The 18,313-nt window shown below is 38.9% G+C and overlaps 1 protein-coding gene across 1 annotated transcript in view; it reads right to left on the bottom strand.

Annotated features, from left to right (window-relative positions):
- Positions 1–18,313, bottom strand: part of GNB4 (G protein subunit beta 4) — a 59,526-nt gene that overhangs the window by 23,012 nt on the left and 18,201 nt on the right. The window contains exons 2-3 of the mRNA XM_042903399.1: positions 10,643–10,740; positions 732–770 (exon numbers count right to left, since the gene is read on the bottom strand). Of these exons, the coding sequence (XP_042759333.1) occupies positions 732–770; positions 10,643–10,699 (96 nt within the window). The 5' untranslated portion in view covers positions 10,700–10,740. The remainder of the gene's footprint in view (positions 1–731; positions 771–10,642; positions 10,741–18,313) is intronic.

Genomic DNA, 18,313 nt, shown 5'->3' with positions numbered 1-18,313 from the left:
AACTTTTAAAAAGAATAGACATACCTCCCAACTTTAGTAAAAAAAAACAATAAAAATCAAATAAATGATCAAATGAAACATGTATAATTTTAACTGTCTATAGGAAAGCAAGCTTTAGCATACATTTCCTTAATAAAAATTATCAGTATTAGTTAAGCTAATGAAACCTTCCTAAGAGTTTATGTAAAAAAAAAAAAAAAAAAAAAAAAAGTTAATCAGGGCATATCAAAACGAGTCAGAAGCTAACCTAAAAAATACATATGAATCTACAGGTTTTTAATAGTATTTATTTTTCCACAGTCTTCTATTTTAACAAGTATGCTTTAAAAAGCATATATATCGGGGCGCCTGGGTGGCGCAGTCGGTTAAGCGTCCGACTTCAGCCAGGTCACGATCTCGCGGCCCGTGAGTTCGAGCCCCGCGTCAGGCTCTGGGCTGATGGCTCGGAGCCTGGAGCCTGTTTCCGATTCTGTGTCTCCCTCTCTCTCTGCCCCTCCCCCGTTCATGCTCTGTCTCTCTCTGTCCCAAAAATAAATAAAAAACGTTGAAAAAAAATTAAAAAAAAAAAAAAAAAAGCATATATATAGCATCTGACAAATTACAAAGTGTTTTTAAATAGAGATCTCATTTTTTTTCAATTAAATACTCATAAATACCATCTACATGTCATTTGTATCAGTGTTAAGCTATTTCATGTGAATTACTAAAATGAAGAAAAAAAATAACTTTACCTGAATAAGTGTTGCATCATTACATGCTTTCCTGGCATCCTGAAAGATGATTATAATACATTTAAACATAGAAATCTCTGAATAGGATTTAAAATGCTATTTTTCATTGAAAATGTAGACTTACAAATATACCTTTTACTGTACCACATAATCTTTACTTAAAATTCAGTGGTCAGTGCATTCACAATGTTGTGCAACTGCCACCATCAATTCCAGAACATTTATCATTAAAACAAAAAAACCCTGTGCTTCCCAATTCCCTCATTCCTTGATAATCACTAGTTCACTTTCTATCTCTATGGACTGCCTATTCTAGACATTTCGTATAAATGGAATCCTAGAATATAACCTTTTGTCTGGCTTCTTTCACTTAATGTAGGTTTTCAGCGTACCTCCATATTGTGGTGCATCAGTACTTCATTTCTTTTTATGGCTGAGTAATATTCCACTGTATGGATTTATCCTACTGTTTATCCATTAACTGATGGACATTTACGTTTCCATTTTTTGGTTTTTAATGAATAACGATGCTGTGGACATTCACATACAAGTTGTGTGTACACGTTTTCAATTCTTCTGGGTATATACCTAGGAATGGCAGGTGATACGCTAACTCTAATTTTTTAATCAAATGTCAAATTGTTTTTATCACAGAAGCTGTACCATTTTACATTCCAACCAGGAATGTATTAGGAGCTTTCCAATTTCTTCACGTCCTCACCAATACTGTTCTCTTTATTATTATAGACATTTTCATGGTTGTGAAGTAGTAGTATCTTACTATAGTTTTTATTTGCATTTCCCTAATGATTAGTAATGGTTGAGCATCTGCACATATGCTTATTGGCCATTTGTAGATCTTTGGAGAAATGTCTATTCAAATCCTTTGCCCTTTTTTTTTTTTTAATTTTTTAACGTTTATTTATTATTGAAAGACAGAGTCAGAGCGTGAGCAGGGGAGGGGCAGAGAGAGAGGGAGACACAGAATGTGAAGCAGGCTCCAGGCTCCAAGCTGTCAGCACAGAGCCCGACACGAGGCTCAAACCCACAAACCGCGAGATCATGACCTGAGCCGAAGTCAGACGTTTAACCGACTGAGCCACCCAGGCGTCCCCTCTTTGCCCATTTTTCAATTATGTTATTGTTGAGTTGTAGGAGTTCTTTATATACATTCTGGGTACTAGACCTTTATTCTGTAGAATAGTTGCAAATCCTAGATCTGATATAGTATTCTATACTATAAATTATTCTCACATTCTGTAGACTGTCTTTTCATTTTCTTCATTACTGTCCTTACATACAAGTTTTTCATTTTCATGAAGTCTGATTTATCGATTTCTTCCATTGCTTAGGCTTTCAGTGTCATATTCAACTGCTGCCAGGGGCACCTGAGTGGCTCAGTTGGTTAAACGTCTGACTTTGGCTCAGGTCATGACCTCACGGTTTGTGAGTTCAAGCCCTGCATCAGGCTCTGTGCTGACGGCTCAAAGCCTGGAGCCTGCTTCAGATTCTGTGTCTCCCTCTCTGCCCCTCCTCCACTCATGCACGCTCGCTTTCTGTCTCAAAATAAATAACAAAAACATTAAAATTTAAACTATTGCCTAATCCCAGGTCACAAAGATTAACAGCTATGCTTAGTTCTAAGAATTTTATACTTTTAGCGTTTATATTTAGGTACCATTTTCAGTTAATTTTTGTAAATGGTTTGAGGTAGGAGTCCAAATTCATTCTTCTGCATGTGGATACCCAGTTGTTCCAGCACCATCTGTTGGAAAGACTATTCTTTCTCTCTCAAATGGCCTTGTTATCCTCGTTGAAAATCAATCGGCCCTAGATAAATGGGTTCATTTAAGGACTCTCAATTCTATTCCATTGCGCAAATATACTTTTGGTTTATGATTAAAAGATTTTAAATTGTATCCCCATGAGTAAAAATGAACTAGGTTGGTTTAATAAGCCCATAGTATCCTGAGTTATATTTATTACTAAGCTTCAGCAAAAAGGTTCAGGGTTCCCTTTTGGTTTGTTCTGGCATTTAGAAGTTGAGGTGATGGGAAGGATATTTATAGCATAACCCAGGTCATTTCAGAAGTATTTTTTAATGTCTACAACACATCTTTAAAATGCTTAGTATCTATATACAGCATACTTGCAATTAGGAATAAAATATTTTAGCTCCAATATGAAGATAGAAAATAATTTATGTTAATAAGGAACAGCTGATACTGAGTCACATCTATATTTTTATATTAATAGCAAGGCCCCTTCTATGTAAGCAGATGTTTATGCTTAAGCATTATATGATGGCATTTCAAAATGACCTTAAATCTGAAGGAAATTATCAAAAAGAAGATGGTGAAACAGGAATCAATATGACAAAATAACATTTACTAAGCAACAAAATGTTTTCAAAGGAGTTTCCCAACAAATTTAGAGGATTCATATACATGGGAAAATCAGAAGCACAATTCTTCCTACTAGACTTGAAACTGTTTTTTCCTCTCAAAAATTAGGGTAGTATCCTCTTTCAACTGCTTTTCCCTACTGAGCTTAGTCGACTCCTGTGCAAAGAGGCAGCACATGGTATTTGCTGAATAAATGCCCCAAATGGACAACTCGTTCCAGTCAGCCAAGGGGAAAATGCCTGCCTCTGCTTGCAGCAAAGACCAGATGGAACACAGGATCCTTTTAGCTGCCCTTTCAACCTATTTAGAACACTTAGAATATCTCTATGTAAGGATGTTCTTAAGCAGTTACACAAACACATGATTTGATTCTCTCATTCGTAGTCAAATTGTAGGCTGAGAAACTTCATTTGGCAAGGAATAATTTAGTCCATTTTCCGACAATGAAAAGAATTTCCAGAAAGGATAGTGATGGCCTGAGCCACGTTCCAAAAATGGTAAAGTACAAGACTATATTCTAAAAACAGGGTTCTCTAATTTTAAGCTTTATGAAAATCCTTGCTTAGGTCGTCTTTCTTAATTCAGTCATTCAGTAAAAAAAAATCCATTGAACATTGTGTCAGGTACTATTCTGGGCACCACAGTTACAGCAGCAGACAAAACAAAAAATCCTGGCCCTCCTACAGGGCTTGTAATATTAACAGCACAATTAAACTGCACATGAAAATTACTAAATAGTGCAAATCAGTAAAAATCAAGACACTGGAATATAAGCATACTACAAATAACAGTTACTTGCCAATCACGCAAAGACTCTATTCACATTCAGAGAACTTACTCTTATGAACACTTATCCATTATAAAACTGAATATAAAATTATTCCAAATAAAGGCTGAAATTCATATTGTCTACCGTAATACAAGACATCTTTGTACAAGAGAAAAGCGATATATTTCCCACTCCAAGTAACAAAGGAAAAATCTGTTTTTCTGTTTTTTAATCGGTTTTTAATTTAAAATAAATCATATTGCATAAAATTGCATACATTTCTATTGTGTCATGTGTTTATACCATACTTAAGTATACTGTTAGCTAATATTTCTAGAAGTGAGGGGGAAAGCAAGAGGGAAGATCTTTAAATATAACATGTCATGATTTTGTCACTTTACATACATGTGGTTAACTTGAAATCACAGGAGATGATTCAGTGAGCACCTGCACCCATGCAATTGTGTTTGGGAGGCTGGTGAGATATGAAGGGGATTAAGGCACAGAATTCTCCAGCCAAGTACAAGTAGCAGAGGCAAATGTGCACAAGGAGCTATATAAACAAGGCCAGCTGTGATCAGCCCTATAACACAAGTCCAAAGTGCTACAGGAGTAAGGTCTTCCCGCTTATTAGTAAGTTCTTTCCATGTCATTCCATTTATTAAATTTTTTAACGTTTTTTTATTTATTTTTGAGACCGAGAGAGACAGAGCATGAATGGGGGAGGGGCAGAGAGAGAGGGAGACACAGAATCGGAAGCAGGCTCCAGGCTCTGAGCCATCAGCCCAGAGCCCGACGCGGGGCTCGAACCCACGGACCGCGAGATGGTGACCTGAGCTGAAGTCGGATGCTTAACCGACTGAGCTACCCAGGCACCCCGCATGTCATTCCATTTAATCATCTCCACCAACCTTTGCTTTACAGCAAAGCTACCAAGCATCAAAGAAGTTAAACTTGCTCAAGGCCACAGAATAATTAAAATCTGAAGCCCATGCACTTTCCACCATGCCATGAGGCCTTCCAATAAGTGGGAGAATAAATCCAACTGGAGGACTCTGGTGAGTCTTCAGATGATGGGGACTCAATGAACTGGAGTCATAGGAGCAAAACTGGAGCAAAGATAACATAATTCTAGGCAAAGGAAACAACTTGTAAAAGAGCAATAAACTGGGAAAGAGCAATGCATGTTCAGAAACTGGCCACCAGAAATATATGGCTACAACACAGGATGTAGAGCAGGATGTTGGTACAGACTGCAGAGCTGGGAGGCAGTGCAGCAGTGGTGTTGGGGCACAGGCTCTGGCACCAAAATATACCTGAGCTGAATCCTGAATCTGGACTTCAAAAAATCTGGATGAGCAGTTATGTTACCTTGGCAAGTTATTTAATCTCACTGAGGATCAGTTTCCTCAGCTGTGAAACAAAGCAACACCATCTACCTCACAGGGTTGCTATGAGGATTAAGTGAGATCAACATGTGACCGTGTGCCTGGCCAATCATTCCAGACAAGGACACCACAAGAAAATTACAGATCACTATCTCTGATAAACACAGATGTAAAACCTCAATAAAATATTAGCAAACCAAATTCAACAATACATTAAAGCAATCACACACCATAATCAAGTCGGACTTATATCAGGGATGCAAGGATGGCTCAACATCCACAAATCAATGTGACATAGTACATTAAAAAAGTGAAAGATAAAAACTGTATGATCAACTCAGTAGATGAAGAAAAGGCATTTGACAAAATGCACCATCCATTTATGATAAAAAAACCTCAACAAAGGTGGGTATAAAGGAAGTGTACCTCAACATAATAAAGGTCATAAAGGACAAGCTGATAACATCATACTCAACAATGAAAAGCTGAAAGCTTTTCCTCTGACATCAGGAACAAGACAAGGATGCCCACACTTCCCACTTTAATGTTACTGGAAGTCCTTGCCGGAGCAATGAGGCAAGAAAAAGGAAATAAAGGCATCCAAATTGGAAAGGAAGAAATAAAGCTGTCACTATCTGCAGATGATATGATATTATATATAGGAAACCCTAAAGACTTTACTAATAAACCATTAGAAATAAATTCAGTAAAGCTGCAAGACATACAAAACATACAAGAATCTATTGTGTTCCTATACACATATAATTAACTGTCAGAATGATATCAAGGGAACAATCCCACTTACAACTGCATCAAAAGGAATAAAATACCTAGGGATAAATTTAACCAAGGAGGTGAAAGACCTGTGTATTGAAGATAGAAAAAAATGAAAGAAACTAAAGACACAAATCAATGGAAAGCCATTCTATTCTAGTGGATTGAAGGAATATTGTTAAAATGCCCATACTACTCAAAACAAGCTATAGATGCAATGCAATCCCTATCAAAATTCCACAAAATACATTTTCCACAAAAATACAAATAATCCTAAAATCTGTATGGCTATTTACAGTCTTTTGTGGTTTCAAAGAAAACTTGAGACAAAAGAACAAAACTGGAGGCATTGTGCTCTCTGATTTCAAATTACATTACAAAGCCACAGTAACCAAACAGTATGGTACTGGCATAAAAATTAACATATGGATCAACAGAACAGAGAAACCAGGAATATACCCATGCATATGTGGTCAATTTATGACAACAGGGGAAAGATGGTCTCTTCAATAGTGTTGGAAAAACTGGAGAGCCACAAGCAGAAGAATGAAACTGTACCACTATCTTACACCATACACAAAAATAAATTCAAGACGGATTAAACACTTGAATACCTGAAACCATAAAAGCCCTAGAAGAAAACACAGGTGGTAAGCTCCTTGACATCTGTCTTGGTGATGATTTTTTGGATTGGACACCCAAAGCAATGACAACAAAAGCAAAAATAAACAAGTGGGTCTATATCAAACCAAAAAGCTTCTGCACAGCAAAGGAAACCATCAATAAAATGAAAAAGCAACCTACTGGAAGGGAGAGAATATTTGTAAATCCTGTATCTGATAAGGGGTTAAGATCCAAAACAAAGAACTTGGACAACTCAAAAGCAAAACAATCCAATTTAAAAAAATGGAAAAATATACCATGCCCATGGATTGAAAGAATACTGTTAAAATGCCCATACTACCCAAAGCGATCTATAGATTCAATGCAATCCCCAGGCAAACACTAATAGCATTTTTCACAGAACCAGAACAAATTATCCTAAAATCTGTATGGAACCACAAAAGACCCTGAATAGCCAAAGCTGAATAGCCAATCTGAGAAAGAACAAAGCTGGAGGTATCACAATTCCAGATTTCAAACCATACTACTAAGTCACAGTGATCAAAACAGTATGGTACTGACACAACAATAGACACACAGATCAACAGAACAGGACAGAGCCCTGAAATAAATGTATGTTTATATGGCCAATTAGTCTATGACAAAGGATGCAATGGGGGGGGGGGGGGGGGGGGGGAGGGGTGACAGTCCTTAAATAAATGGAGTTAGGAAAACTGGACATTTACATGCAAAAGAATGAAACTGGACACTTTACACCACAAACAAAAATAAACTCAAAATGGAGTAAAGACCTAAACGTGAGACCTGAAACCATAAAACATAAAACACCTTAAAAAAAAAAAAAAAAAAAAAAAAAAAAAAAACCAAAAGAATAACCAGGGGTGCCTGGGTGGTTCAGTTGGTTAAGCACTCAACTTTGGCTCAGGTCATGGTCTTGCGGGGAGTCTGAGCCCCATGTATGGCTGTGTGCTGACAGCTCAGAGCCTGGGGCCTGCTTCAGATTCTGTGTCTCCCTGTCTCTTCCCCTCCCCACCTCGTGCTCTGTATGTGTGTGTCTCTGTCTCTCTCTCTGTCTCTCTGTCTCTCTGTCTCTCTCTCTCTCTCTCTCTAACAACAAAAAACATTAGCAACATATTTTTGAATAGGTCTCCTCAGGCAAGGGAAACAAAAGCAAAATAAACTATTGTAACTACACTAAAATAAAAAGCTTTTGCACAGTAAAAGAAACCATCAACAAAACAGTAAGGCAACCTACTAAATATGAGAAGATATTTGCAAATGATCTGTCCCATAAGGGGTTAATGTCCAAACTATATAAAGAATTGATATAACTCAACACCAAAAAAACACAATCTGATCAAAAAATGGGCAGAGATTCACGACAACGTGGATGGAACTGGAGGGTATTATGCTAAGTGAAATAAGAGAAATACAAATATTATATGTTTTCACTCATATGTGGAATTTGAGAAACTTAACAGAAGACCATGGGGAATGGGAAGGGGGAAAAATAGCTTCAAACAGAGAGGGAGGCAAACTATAAGAGACTCTTAAACACAGAGAACAAACTGAAGGTAATGGGGGATGAACAGAGAAGAGGGGAAAATGGGTTATGGACATTGAGGAGGGCACTTGTTGGGACGAGCACTGGGTATTGTATGTAAGCTATGAATCATGGGAATCTACTCCCAGAAGCCAAGAGCACACTGTATATTATACACGGATGTTAGCTAACTTGACAATAAATGATCTTAAAAAAAAAATAAAGGGGGGGGGGGGGCAGCTGACCTGGATAGACGTTTTTCCAGAGAAGACATACAAGATGGCCAAAAGACACACAAAAAGGTGCTCAACATAACTAAATCATCATGGAAATGCAAATCAAAACCCCCATGAAATATTACCTCACACCTGTTAGAATGGCAAGTATCAAAAAGACAAGAAATAACAAGCGTTGGCAAGGATACGGAGAAAAGGGAACGCTTGTGCACAGCTGATGGGAATGTGAATTGGTGCAGCCACTATGGAAAACAATAGGGAGGTTCCTCAACAAAATTAAAAATAAAATTACCATATGATCCAGCAATTCAACTTCTGGTGTTTATCAGAACAAAAATACTAACTCAAAAAGATATATGCACACCCATGTTCAGTGCAGCACTATTTACATAGCTATGACATGGAAACAACCTAAGTGTCCATCAATAAAAGAGTAAATAAAGAAAATGTATGTACACATGCACAGAAATAGTATTCAGCCATAAAAAAAAAAAAAAAAAAAAATCTTGGGCGCCTGGGGCGCTCAATCAGTGAAGCATCAGACTCTTGGTCTCAGGGTCAGGAGTTCAAGCCCTGTGTTGGGCTCTGCACTGGGACTGAAGCTTACTTAGAGAGAGAGAGAGAGAGAGAGAGAGAGAGAGAGAGAGAGAGATCGATCTTGCCATTTCCAACAACATGAGTAGACCCTGTCGGCATTATGCTAAGTGAAACAAGTCAGACAAAAAACAAATACCATATGATCTCACTTACATTTAATTAAAAAAAAAAAAAAAAAAAAAAAAGCCAAGTTCATATACAGAGAATAGAATTTTTTAAATGACATGGTTGGTCATGTGACCATGTGCTTAGCCAAGGAGTCAGTCCTGTTCAGCATGTGGAGCAAGTGATACCAAGTAGAGATCACTGAGAATTCATTCTGGTGTTGGCAACATCATCTAATTTACAGATTATTCTATAAAGCCTTCGTTCATCATCACAGGCAAAATACATCCCTTCTTTGTTTGGACAGCTTTATTCAAACATCTACACTATCAAACTCAGAGTTCTTATTCACATCTAAATTCACTTCCTTGAATTCCTGGCAGTAACATTTGGTTATAATTTCAATCCAATCAGAAACAATGTTTTCTTGGCGCATGTTCTTCAGCCACCCCTGTTTTTCCTGCTCCTTTCCTCTCTTCTCTTGTTAATATCCTTCTATAGATCCTGTGCCTGTTCCTTTCTTCTTACTCTTCACTTTCAAACCAGAAGACTTCTTCTGAAACAGCCATTGCAAAAGGTTCAGAGCAGGGGCAGCAGGGTGGAGGGGAGCAGTCAGCAGTGTTCCAAGTTATTAGGGATTCTCCTCACTTCGAGCTGAAGTTCTTCATTTGTATCTGTTTCAGCCTTTGCTTTCCCTGCAAAAAGTAGGCAGCACCAGGCTACAGCTCAGTCTCTTTCCTCCACCCTGCTCACTAAGAGGCTTCCTAAACATGAAGGAATATAGACACGCCATCGTTTATCTCTGCTCCTTGATACCCCTCTGTCCAGGAAACATCTGTTTCCACTGTTCCCAAGAGGATTACTGGTGTTGTTGCTGAGGAGTGCTCCCCACTTTGCAGAAACCCTTTCTCTGGAGGCTTCTCACACCCTGATGCATCACTCCGTTTGACTCTTGGTGTGAAATCCTAAGTGTCTTTTAATTTTGTTTTAAGATGGAACTTTATTTGTTAAGATCTTTGCTGTTTTGAGTTGATTTCCAAGAGTGAAAGATGACAGACATGTCTTTATTATGCCACTAATAATTTTTAATGTTTTTCTGTAATGTTTTAGAGTTTCCTATTTTTCTAGTGTATTACAATTGCAATGTGATAATACCTGCCTCATCGTATTGCATCAAAAATTAAACTACAATTCCAGGTATGTAACTAAGAAGAGAATGAGGTTTGCCTTTCAGCAGGAATTCCATATATAATATTAACTTCTTAGGGACACAGAGGCCATTAGGTCCACAGAGATATTTTTCAGGAATAATTTTTATAGAATACTTCAGAGGTATGATAAAAACAAATTGACCATTTCAAGCCTTATAAATTTAATATATGTAGACTGATGAAACAATGAACAAATTTTATTCATTGCTGGTACTGAATAAAAGTGTTAAAATTTCAAAACGAGAAACTTTGTTCTTACCTGGATCTGATTCCGAAGTTGTTCAGCTTCCTGCCTCAACTGTTCCAGTTCACTCATCCTTTAACTTGTTTAGCTCAGAAATTAACAAGTGAAAGCAACTGTCAAAACAAAACAAAAACAGTGACAGAGACTGATTTAGTTGTCCATTTACATATTAATCTACTTTCAGGGGTGCCTGGGTGGCTCAGTTGGTTAAGCTCAGACTCTTGATTTCAGCTCAGGTCATGATCTCAGGGGTTCCTGGGACAGAACTGTTAGCACAGAGCCTCTTGGGATTCTCTCTCTCCCTTTCTCTCTGCCCCTCCCCTGCTAGAGCATGCACACTCTCTCCCAAAATAAATAACTTAAAAAAAAAAAAAAAAAAAAAAAAGGTAATTATAAAAATAAAAAGACTAAATTACAGATCATTAGTACTAGAATACAGACCAGTGAGAAGTACTTTGCAATACGTCAGAGGGCACCAATAGTTATCCCTACATACATGTCTAATCAGCACCTCAAAGTTCATACTTCAAAGCTGAACCCCACTCTACCCCAGGTCTTCCCTGTCTCCGTAAATGAAAGTTCAGTCCTTCCAACTGTTTCAGCCAAAAACCTGGGAGCCATCCTTAACTTGTTTCTTTCACACCCTATATGTAATCCATCAGCAAAGCATGCCAGTTCTTCCTTCAGAAAAGAATACTTAGGATCTGACCAACTCTGATTACCTCCACTTTGACTACCTCAGTCTAGGCCACCACCATCTAATTTGGTCTCCTTTCTACTGTGGATGACCACTTCCCAATCTATTCTAAATACAGCAACCTAGTGATCCTTTTTTTTTTTTTTTTTTTTTAACATTTATTTATGAAAGACAGAGACAGAGCACAAGTGGGGGGAGGGACAGAGATAGGAGAATCCAAAGCAGGCTCAAGGCTCCCAGCTGTCAGCACAGAGCCAGATGAGAGGCTCGAACTCACGAACCATGAGATCATGACCTGAGCCGAAGTCAGACGCTTAACTGACTGAGCCACCCAGGTGCCCCCCAAGTGATCCTTTAAAACACAAGTCTCCCAGGGTGCCTGGGTGGCTCAGCAGGTTAAGCATCCAACTTCAGCTCAGGTTATAATCTCATGGTTTGTGAGTTCAAGCCCCACATCAGGCTCTGAGAGTGCAGAGCCTGCCTGGGATCCTCCTCTCTCTGCCCCTCCCCCATTCTCTCTCAAAACAAACTTTTTAAAAAAATCAAAATAAACTTAAAAAAAAAAACAAAAAACCACAAGTCTCTCTTCTGCTTTAAGTCTTACAATGGTTTTCCATTCCCATTCTGAGGAAAACCTAACTCTCTACCTTAACCTACAAAGCTCTACACAATCTCTCACACACATCTCTCTGACCTTATCAATCACACCATCCCCTCACTCTGCTCCAGCCACTCTGAAGATTTCTTGACGTCCTTTGAACACAATAACTAGGATCTGGCCTCAGTGTTTTTTGCTTTTTGTTTTTTTTAAGTTTGTTTTTGAGGTAGGGGGGTGGAGGGCAGAGAGAGAGAGGGAGACAGAGTATCCAAAGCAGGCTCTGCACTGTAAGGAAAGACCCTGATGTGGGGCTCCAACTCATGAACCATGAGACCATGATCTGAGCCAACGTCGGACACTTAACCAACTGAGCCACCCAGGGGCCCCAGCCTCAGTGTCTTTATATTTGCTCTTTCCTGGGTCTGAAATGCTCTTATTCCTGGTATTTTCATTGCTTGCTCTTGGATTTTTGTTCAAACGTTACCCCCTCAGAGGGATCTTTCTTTACTGACAGCACATATGTACGCGCCTTATCCTATAACATCACTTAACGCTGCCACCCAGCATGTATTTGCTTATTTGTTGTCCATTTCCTCGTGGTAGAATGAAAGCTCCTTTGAGGCAGGAACCTTGTTCGCTTTATTTTTTCTCTACATCCCTAGCACGCAAGACACTCCTCTGGTAAATTAACTTGAAATAGAAAAAATTTTCCTTTATTTATTAAGCTAAGTATTTAGGATGAATCACAGAACCACAAGGCAAGAATATTACTACCTCAGCACAAAACTAGAAGCTGAAAACTGATAGTGTTCTCTACCTGTCCTGTTTTTCTCTTCATATTTTTGTTTTTCTTCTTTCTACAAAATAACTTTTTTCTGCTTCTCCAAGCGCAAGATCCAGTTTGTGTTTCCTCAGGTCAAAATTAGAGCCCCAAAAGACTATCCCAACCCCAAACTCCCATAAGAGAGACTCTGATTCCCATAAGAGAAAATTTGTTTCTGGTGTCTACCCTTCATTCACTTCAACTGTAGTATAAGTATCTGTTTATTTTTCAGAGTTAATTTTAAGTTTATTTTGTCAAACTAACAAAGTAATCTATTGGGATTGACTGGAATGGCATTAAACTGTAAATACATTTGAGAAGAGCTGACATCCTTCTAATATTCCATTTCCAATTTACTTTTGTAATATACTTCTCCATTATCTAAATTTTCAGCAAATTTGGGTAACTTTCTTTGTAAGTCTTAACCATTTCATGACAAAGTCCTACTGTTTAATAATTTAGTATGTTCCTCAGAGACTACCAGACTGACTGGATTACAGCCAATCTGGAATATCATTCTGCCTAACTGAAGGTAAGTAGCATTCACAGGTTCTTTAAATTCACAACCTTAACTGCCCGTGCTGGATCATACCGAAGATATCCCTGGCCCCCAAATCCTAAAGACTCTGGTTCTGATGCTTCTTCATTTCCTGAGTTCCAGAAACTCCTAAGCAAGTAAAATTGGTGTAAATCTTGCTTACTGAGTTGCTAATGTACTCAAAAGGAGTACCAAGCAGCTCTAACAGATCTCATTAGTTACAGGGTATTCAAAGCCACTTTTTACCCACTCACTATTGCCTTTCCACCCAAAGCCACCCACACACAAATGACCCTTCAAAGAAGAGCTTATATCCAACTGTAAACACAAAGAGTTAGGGGTCCCCAGAAAAAGACCAACAGACATAGCTTTCTTAAAAAGTCATTTGAGGCCCCCAGACATCTCAGGAAAGAATGTGAGAACAGCCACTATCAGGCCAGGTGACCTGACCCACATTCTAGAGTTAACTTTGCAAGATCTACACCCCTTTGAGCACTCAGATATCAGTCCAACTGGAGCCAGAGAACTGATAGAAGCAGAGGTCAGCACTACCGTTCCTTGTGACTTTGACCTGGACCTAGTTACCTTAAGATGACATTTGCCTCAACTCCATGCTGTATTTCCCATTGCCTAAACCCCTTCATGAATATGTACGCACCCTCAGCTTAAAATGTCCTCAATTTTGTCAGTCAGGGAGACACTGCTTTGGGGAAGAAACAAACAAACAAAGGTATTCTCCTTTACTTATGACAAGTAAAACCTTCCTTTTCCTGTTCTTTGGTTGTGTGTTTTGGCTCAACATTCATCAAAAGGCAAATCCAGTTTCAGGTAACAAGGCTAGTAGCATGTGGCAAGGGCTACTCAGAACAGACTATGGTATGTACCAAATGAATGAGATTTTCCAGCCTGGGTGTCCAAAAGGATGGAGGTACCATGAACAGGAATGACAAAAAGCAGTTCCCTCATCACCACCACTCTGTGGATGGGTTACTTTTGGGAGAGGCCATGGTCCCTGAACGTCCCTACACATTTCTCCTGGGTGAGCCAAAATATAAGGCCCTAGTCACTTTCAATTGGGCCATTTCTCAGGGATGTATTCGGGGCGAGCAACCTTGAGGGATGACACAATGTCTCCTCAACCCCAAGACACAGCAGGCTTGCTTCCACTTAACTGTAAAAGGAGTCAATTCCGCAAGCTCAGTGTTTCTGGGCTGTGACACAAACCCCACTGTATGTGTGGCATCCATCTAGTCCCACCTGTGTTAACCTCATAGAAACTGAAAAGCATGGGGAAATTAACACAAACCAACACCAGGATATGCTACTTGCTGTGCTGTAAGGTGGTCCTTGGTCTCTGACCAAGGAGTCTCTGTGGTCAGCTAGTATCCATGAAACAGGAATAGGCTAACTGACCGCCCTGCAAGTACTTAAAATCCCAGACACTTTGAAGTCCTTGACTCCCCGAAGGAGAAGTTCATAAGAGAGATAAGGAGTCCAGTGTGAAACACAGTGAGTTTGTGGTACCTCTTGAGATATATTGACATATAATACTATGTAGTTACTGTATAAGTTTTAAAGAATGTGATTTCTACATTGCAATATGATTACCAAGGAGTTAACTATCCTATCACACAATTACCATCTCTTCTTTGTAAAGACAACATGTAAGATCGAGACTCTTAGCAACTTTGAAGTATACGACACAGTGCAGTTGACTGTAGTCACTAGGCTGTGCATTAGACCCCCAGAGCTTATTCATCCGCTACTTGCAAACTGCATTTTCCTCCTTATACGGATTAGTTTCCAGATCCAGCACTTGATCAACAATCTTGCCAGCACCCTAGGTGGTTGGTGCCAGCACCCCACCCTTTTATTCTGTCATACTCAACAGACAAAAATCACAACCTTCATAAACCCAACTACTTACTTTCTTTCAGCCAGTACTGAAGTGACCAAACATTGATCGAAAAAGTCAAACAGGGCATATTAGTGACACTACAAATTCATTTTACCCATCTCAAATAGGCCCTCAAAACCACCCGACAGCCTATGCAGCTTTTTATCACTTCTACTCTTACCATCAACTATTTCAGTTCCTTTGAACTCTTTAAGCTTTTGACCTTTCATACCCCCTCTTGCAGATGACTGCCTTCTACATCACAGAGAAAGCAGAAGCCATCAGACATGAACTCTTTCAATTTTCTACTACTAAATATATAAAACCACACAAACATAACTGACTCATCACATTCTCTTTCCCCTCTATTAAGACAGAGCAACTGACTTTTCAGTCATTTGGTCCAATTCTTCCACCTATGATTTAAATCCTATCTATCATCTTTTCAGTAATGTTACACTTCTGATGCTCTCTTCCAGAATATTCATGCTCTCATTTTTCCTCCGTTGTTTTAGTCTTTTAGGATGATTTTCAAACACAGAAAAAGGTAAAGATATTAGTTATAATGACACCCATAATACCCACCACGTGATTTACAAGTTGCTAATATTGTTGTATTTACTTTACCTTATTTTTGCTGAAGTATTACAAACATCAAGACGTTCCACTCTGAAATGCGTCAGCATATATCTCCAAAAATATTAGGACATTTTTCTATTTAACCATAACAACTAACAATCTACCAAAATTAATAGTAATTAATTAGGAGCTAATACCTAGTCCATTTTCAAATCTCCCCAATTATTCCACCACTATCTTACATCTGATTTATTCAAAATAGGATCCAATTAAGGACTATGTAGTACATTTGGCTACATCTCAAGTCTCTCCCATCTAAAAGTATCCACCACCTGCTTTCTTTTTTTCCCCTAGAATACTGACTTACTGGAGAGAATGAGCCACTGTCCTATACAGTGACTCACATTCTGTTTACTTCCTTATGTTATTGTTGAACTTGTTTCTCCATCCTCTATCCTGCCAATCGACTGGAAGTTAGAGCTACATGCTAGATGATACTCAAGTTCAATGTGTCTCGCAGGAATACTTCCAGGTAACACTGCAGACTTCATATTATATCAGAATGAACTTAATGAAAGCTAAGATTAGTCAGTATATTTAGGTGTTAACAGCTTAGTTTATTGTAAAGTTGTAATTCCTCACTTTTACCTAGCAAACCACCACCTGTGGGTAACCTTTCACTTTCAATTGGATCCTTTCTATCAGGGTTAAACATGCCCAAGTCTCTCCCTTAAAAAAAAGGGGGGGGGGGAGGAGGGAGGGAGGAGAGAAAGACAAAACACCTTGATTGACATTTCACTATCACTCATACTCCTCTTCCTGTCCTCATTATGAACTCTCAAAGAGAGCTGCCTATACATAACCCCATTTCTTCACAGGAAATATAAATTCTTCAGCCTCACTCATGCCCAGCCAACTTCAGGTAAGATTAAGCAGTCATCATGGAAAAGGCAGGGGCAGTTATAAGGCAAGGGACTGTGTTGGAAAGGCTTCTAAGAGGCAAAAATCAGAGTCCTTGTGATGTTTGTACCAAATGAAAGCTAGCAGAATATGCCACCCCAAATATGGCCTAAGGATGTGGCATAGGATTATTCTGAGAAAGAGCAAACTAAGGAGAAACTGAAAACAAAAGAGAAGTCACCCCTCTGAAATGGAAATTTACATTTATAAAGAAAATTTCCATTTGTAAGGGTGTCTCCCTCTCCTCCTAGGAAGAAAAAGAGGACTCTATCACCAGAAAATCTTAACCACCGGAGAACACACCAGCTTAAATCTGCACAACAAATCTTACCCTTGTTTACCCTTGCTTTTCCTGATAACCTCCAGGATTTGGCCCCTCCCCATCCACTCCCACCGGTACACTTGGTACACTTTCTTTGGTGGTTAGCTGAAGACGGTATTTAAACTGGTGCCTTGGGCTATCTAAGGGAGTTTTTCCCTGGGAATCTCCCTCGTATACCAGAGAAATACGTGTTCACAAACTTGTTTTTCTCATTTATCTTTTACTGCAGGGGGTCTCGGTCAAGAACTCAGAAGGGTAAAGGGAAAATTATTCTTCCTCCCCTACACAGAAGACCATAATTTTTTTCTGGATGCCTAAAAAGAAATGTTCAAGCTGCCTTCCCCCCTCTTCCACATCTGCTGCTAAAAGGAGGAAATAATTTTTCACTCTTTATTTTTTTTAATATTTTTATTTATTTTTGAGAGAGAGAGACAGAGACAGAGCGAGCGGGGGAGGGGCAGAAAGAAAGGGAGAGACCTAATCGGAAGCAGGCTCCAGGCTCTGAGCTGTCAGCACTGAGCCCAATGCAGGCTTGAACCCACCACCTGAGCCAAAGTGGGACGCCTAACCACTGAGCCACCCAGGTGCCCCATAATTTTTCACTCTTTAAAGCCAACTTATTAGTTCTGTCACTAAGGAGAAAGGATTATTTTGATTACACAAGCTTTCTGTTGATCTTTTCTTCTCACATGACAATTGCTGGATTCCTGAAAATACCAATAAAGAGAAGATCTAGCATAAACTAGATTATAAACTACTTCCATACAAGCCTAGAGGCTGACTGGGGTTAAAAATCAGTAAGACACCCCCAAATCCTACTACATTATGTTTTGAAAGGCTAAAGGACAACCTAAGTGGTCGGTCTGTGTATTGATTATGGCTATAAAAGTTCTGAATTCTTGAGAACAATACTGTTGCATCAGGTACAATTTTAGTAAGTAGCTCCCTCAAACTGTAGATCTAAAGCCAAGTAAGTCTTCAAGGGCACATGTTTGACTATAACAACAGAGTCATCCAACCACTTGCTGGCCCTCCTGCAGTTACTTTACAGCCACAGTTAATAACAAATCAAGGAAATGGCAAAATATTTTTTTTTTAATTGTGAATTCAACCTGAGGGTTGGGGGAAGGGGATATGAAAAGTAATGACAGAGGAAAGAAAACCAGTAAAATAAAACAGTCACACACCACTAAAGAAATTCTCCATTGGGATGGCCAGGCCAACTGCCACATAAATTAACTCCAAATCTTCCTTAAAGTTTAAAATAATCAA

Source organism: Panthera leo, chromosome C2, assembly GCF_018350215.1.
Source record: "Panthera leo isolate Ple1 chromosome C2, P.leo_Ple1_pat1.1, whole genome shotgun sequence".
Classification (NCBI taxonomy): Eukaryota; Metazoa; Chordata; class Mammalia; order Carnivora; family Felidae; genus Panthera; species Panthera leo.
The sequence above is the reverse complement of the archived record's forward strand: the minus strand, read 5'-3'. Positions and strand labels throughout refer to the sequence as shown.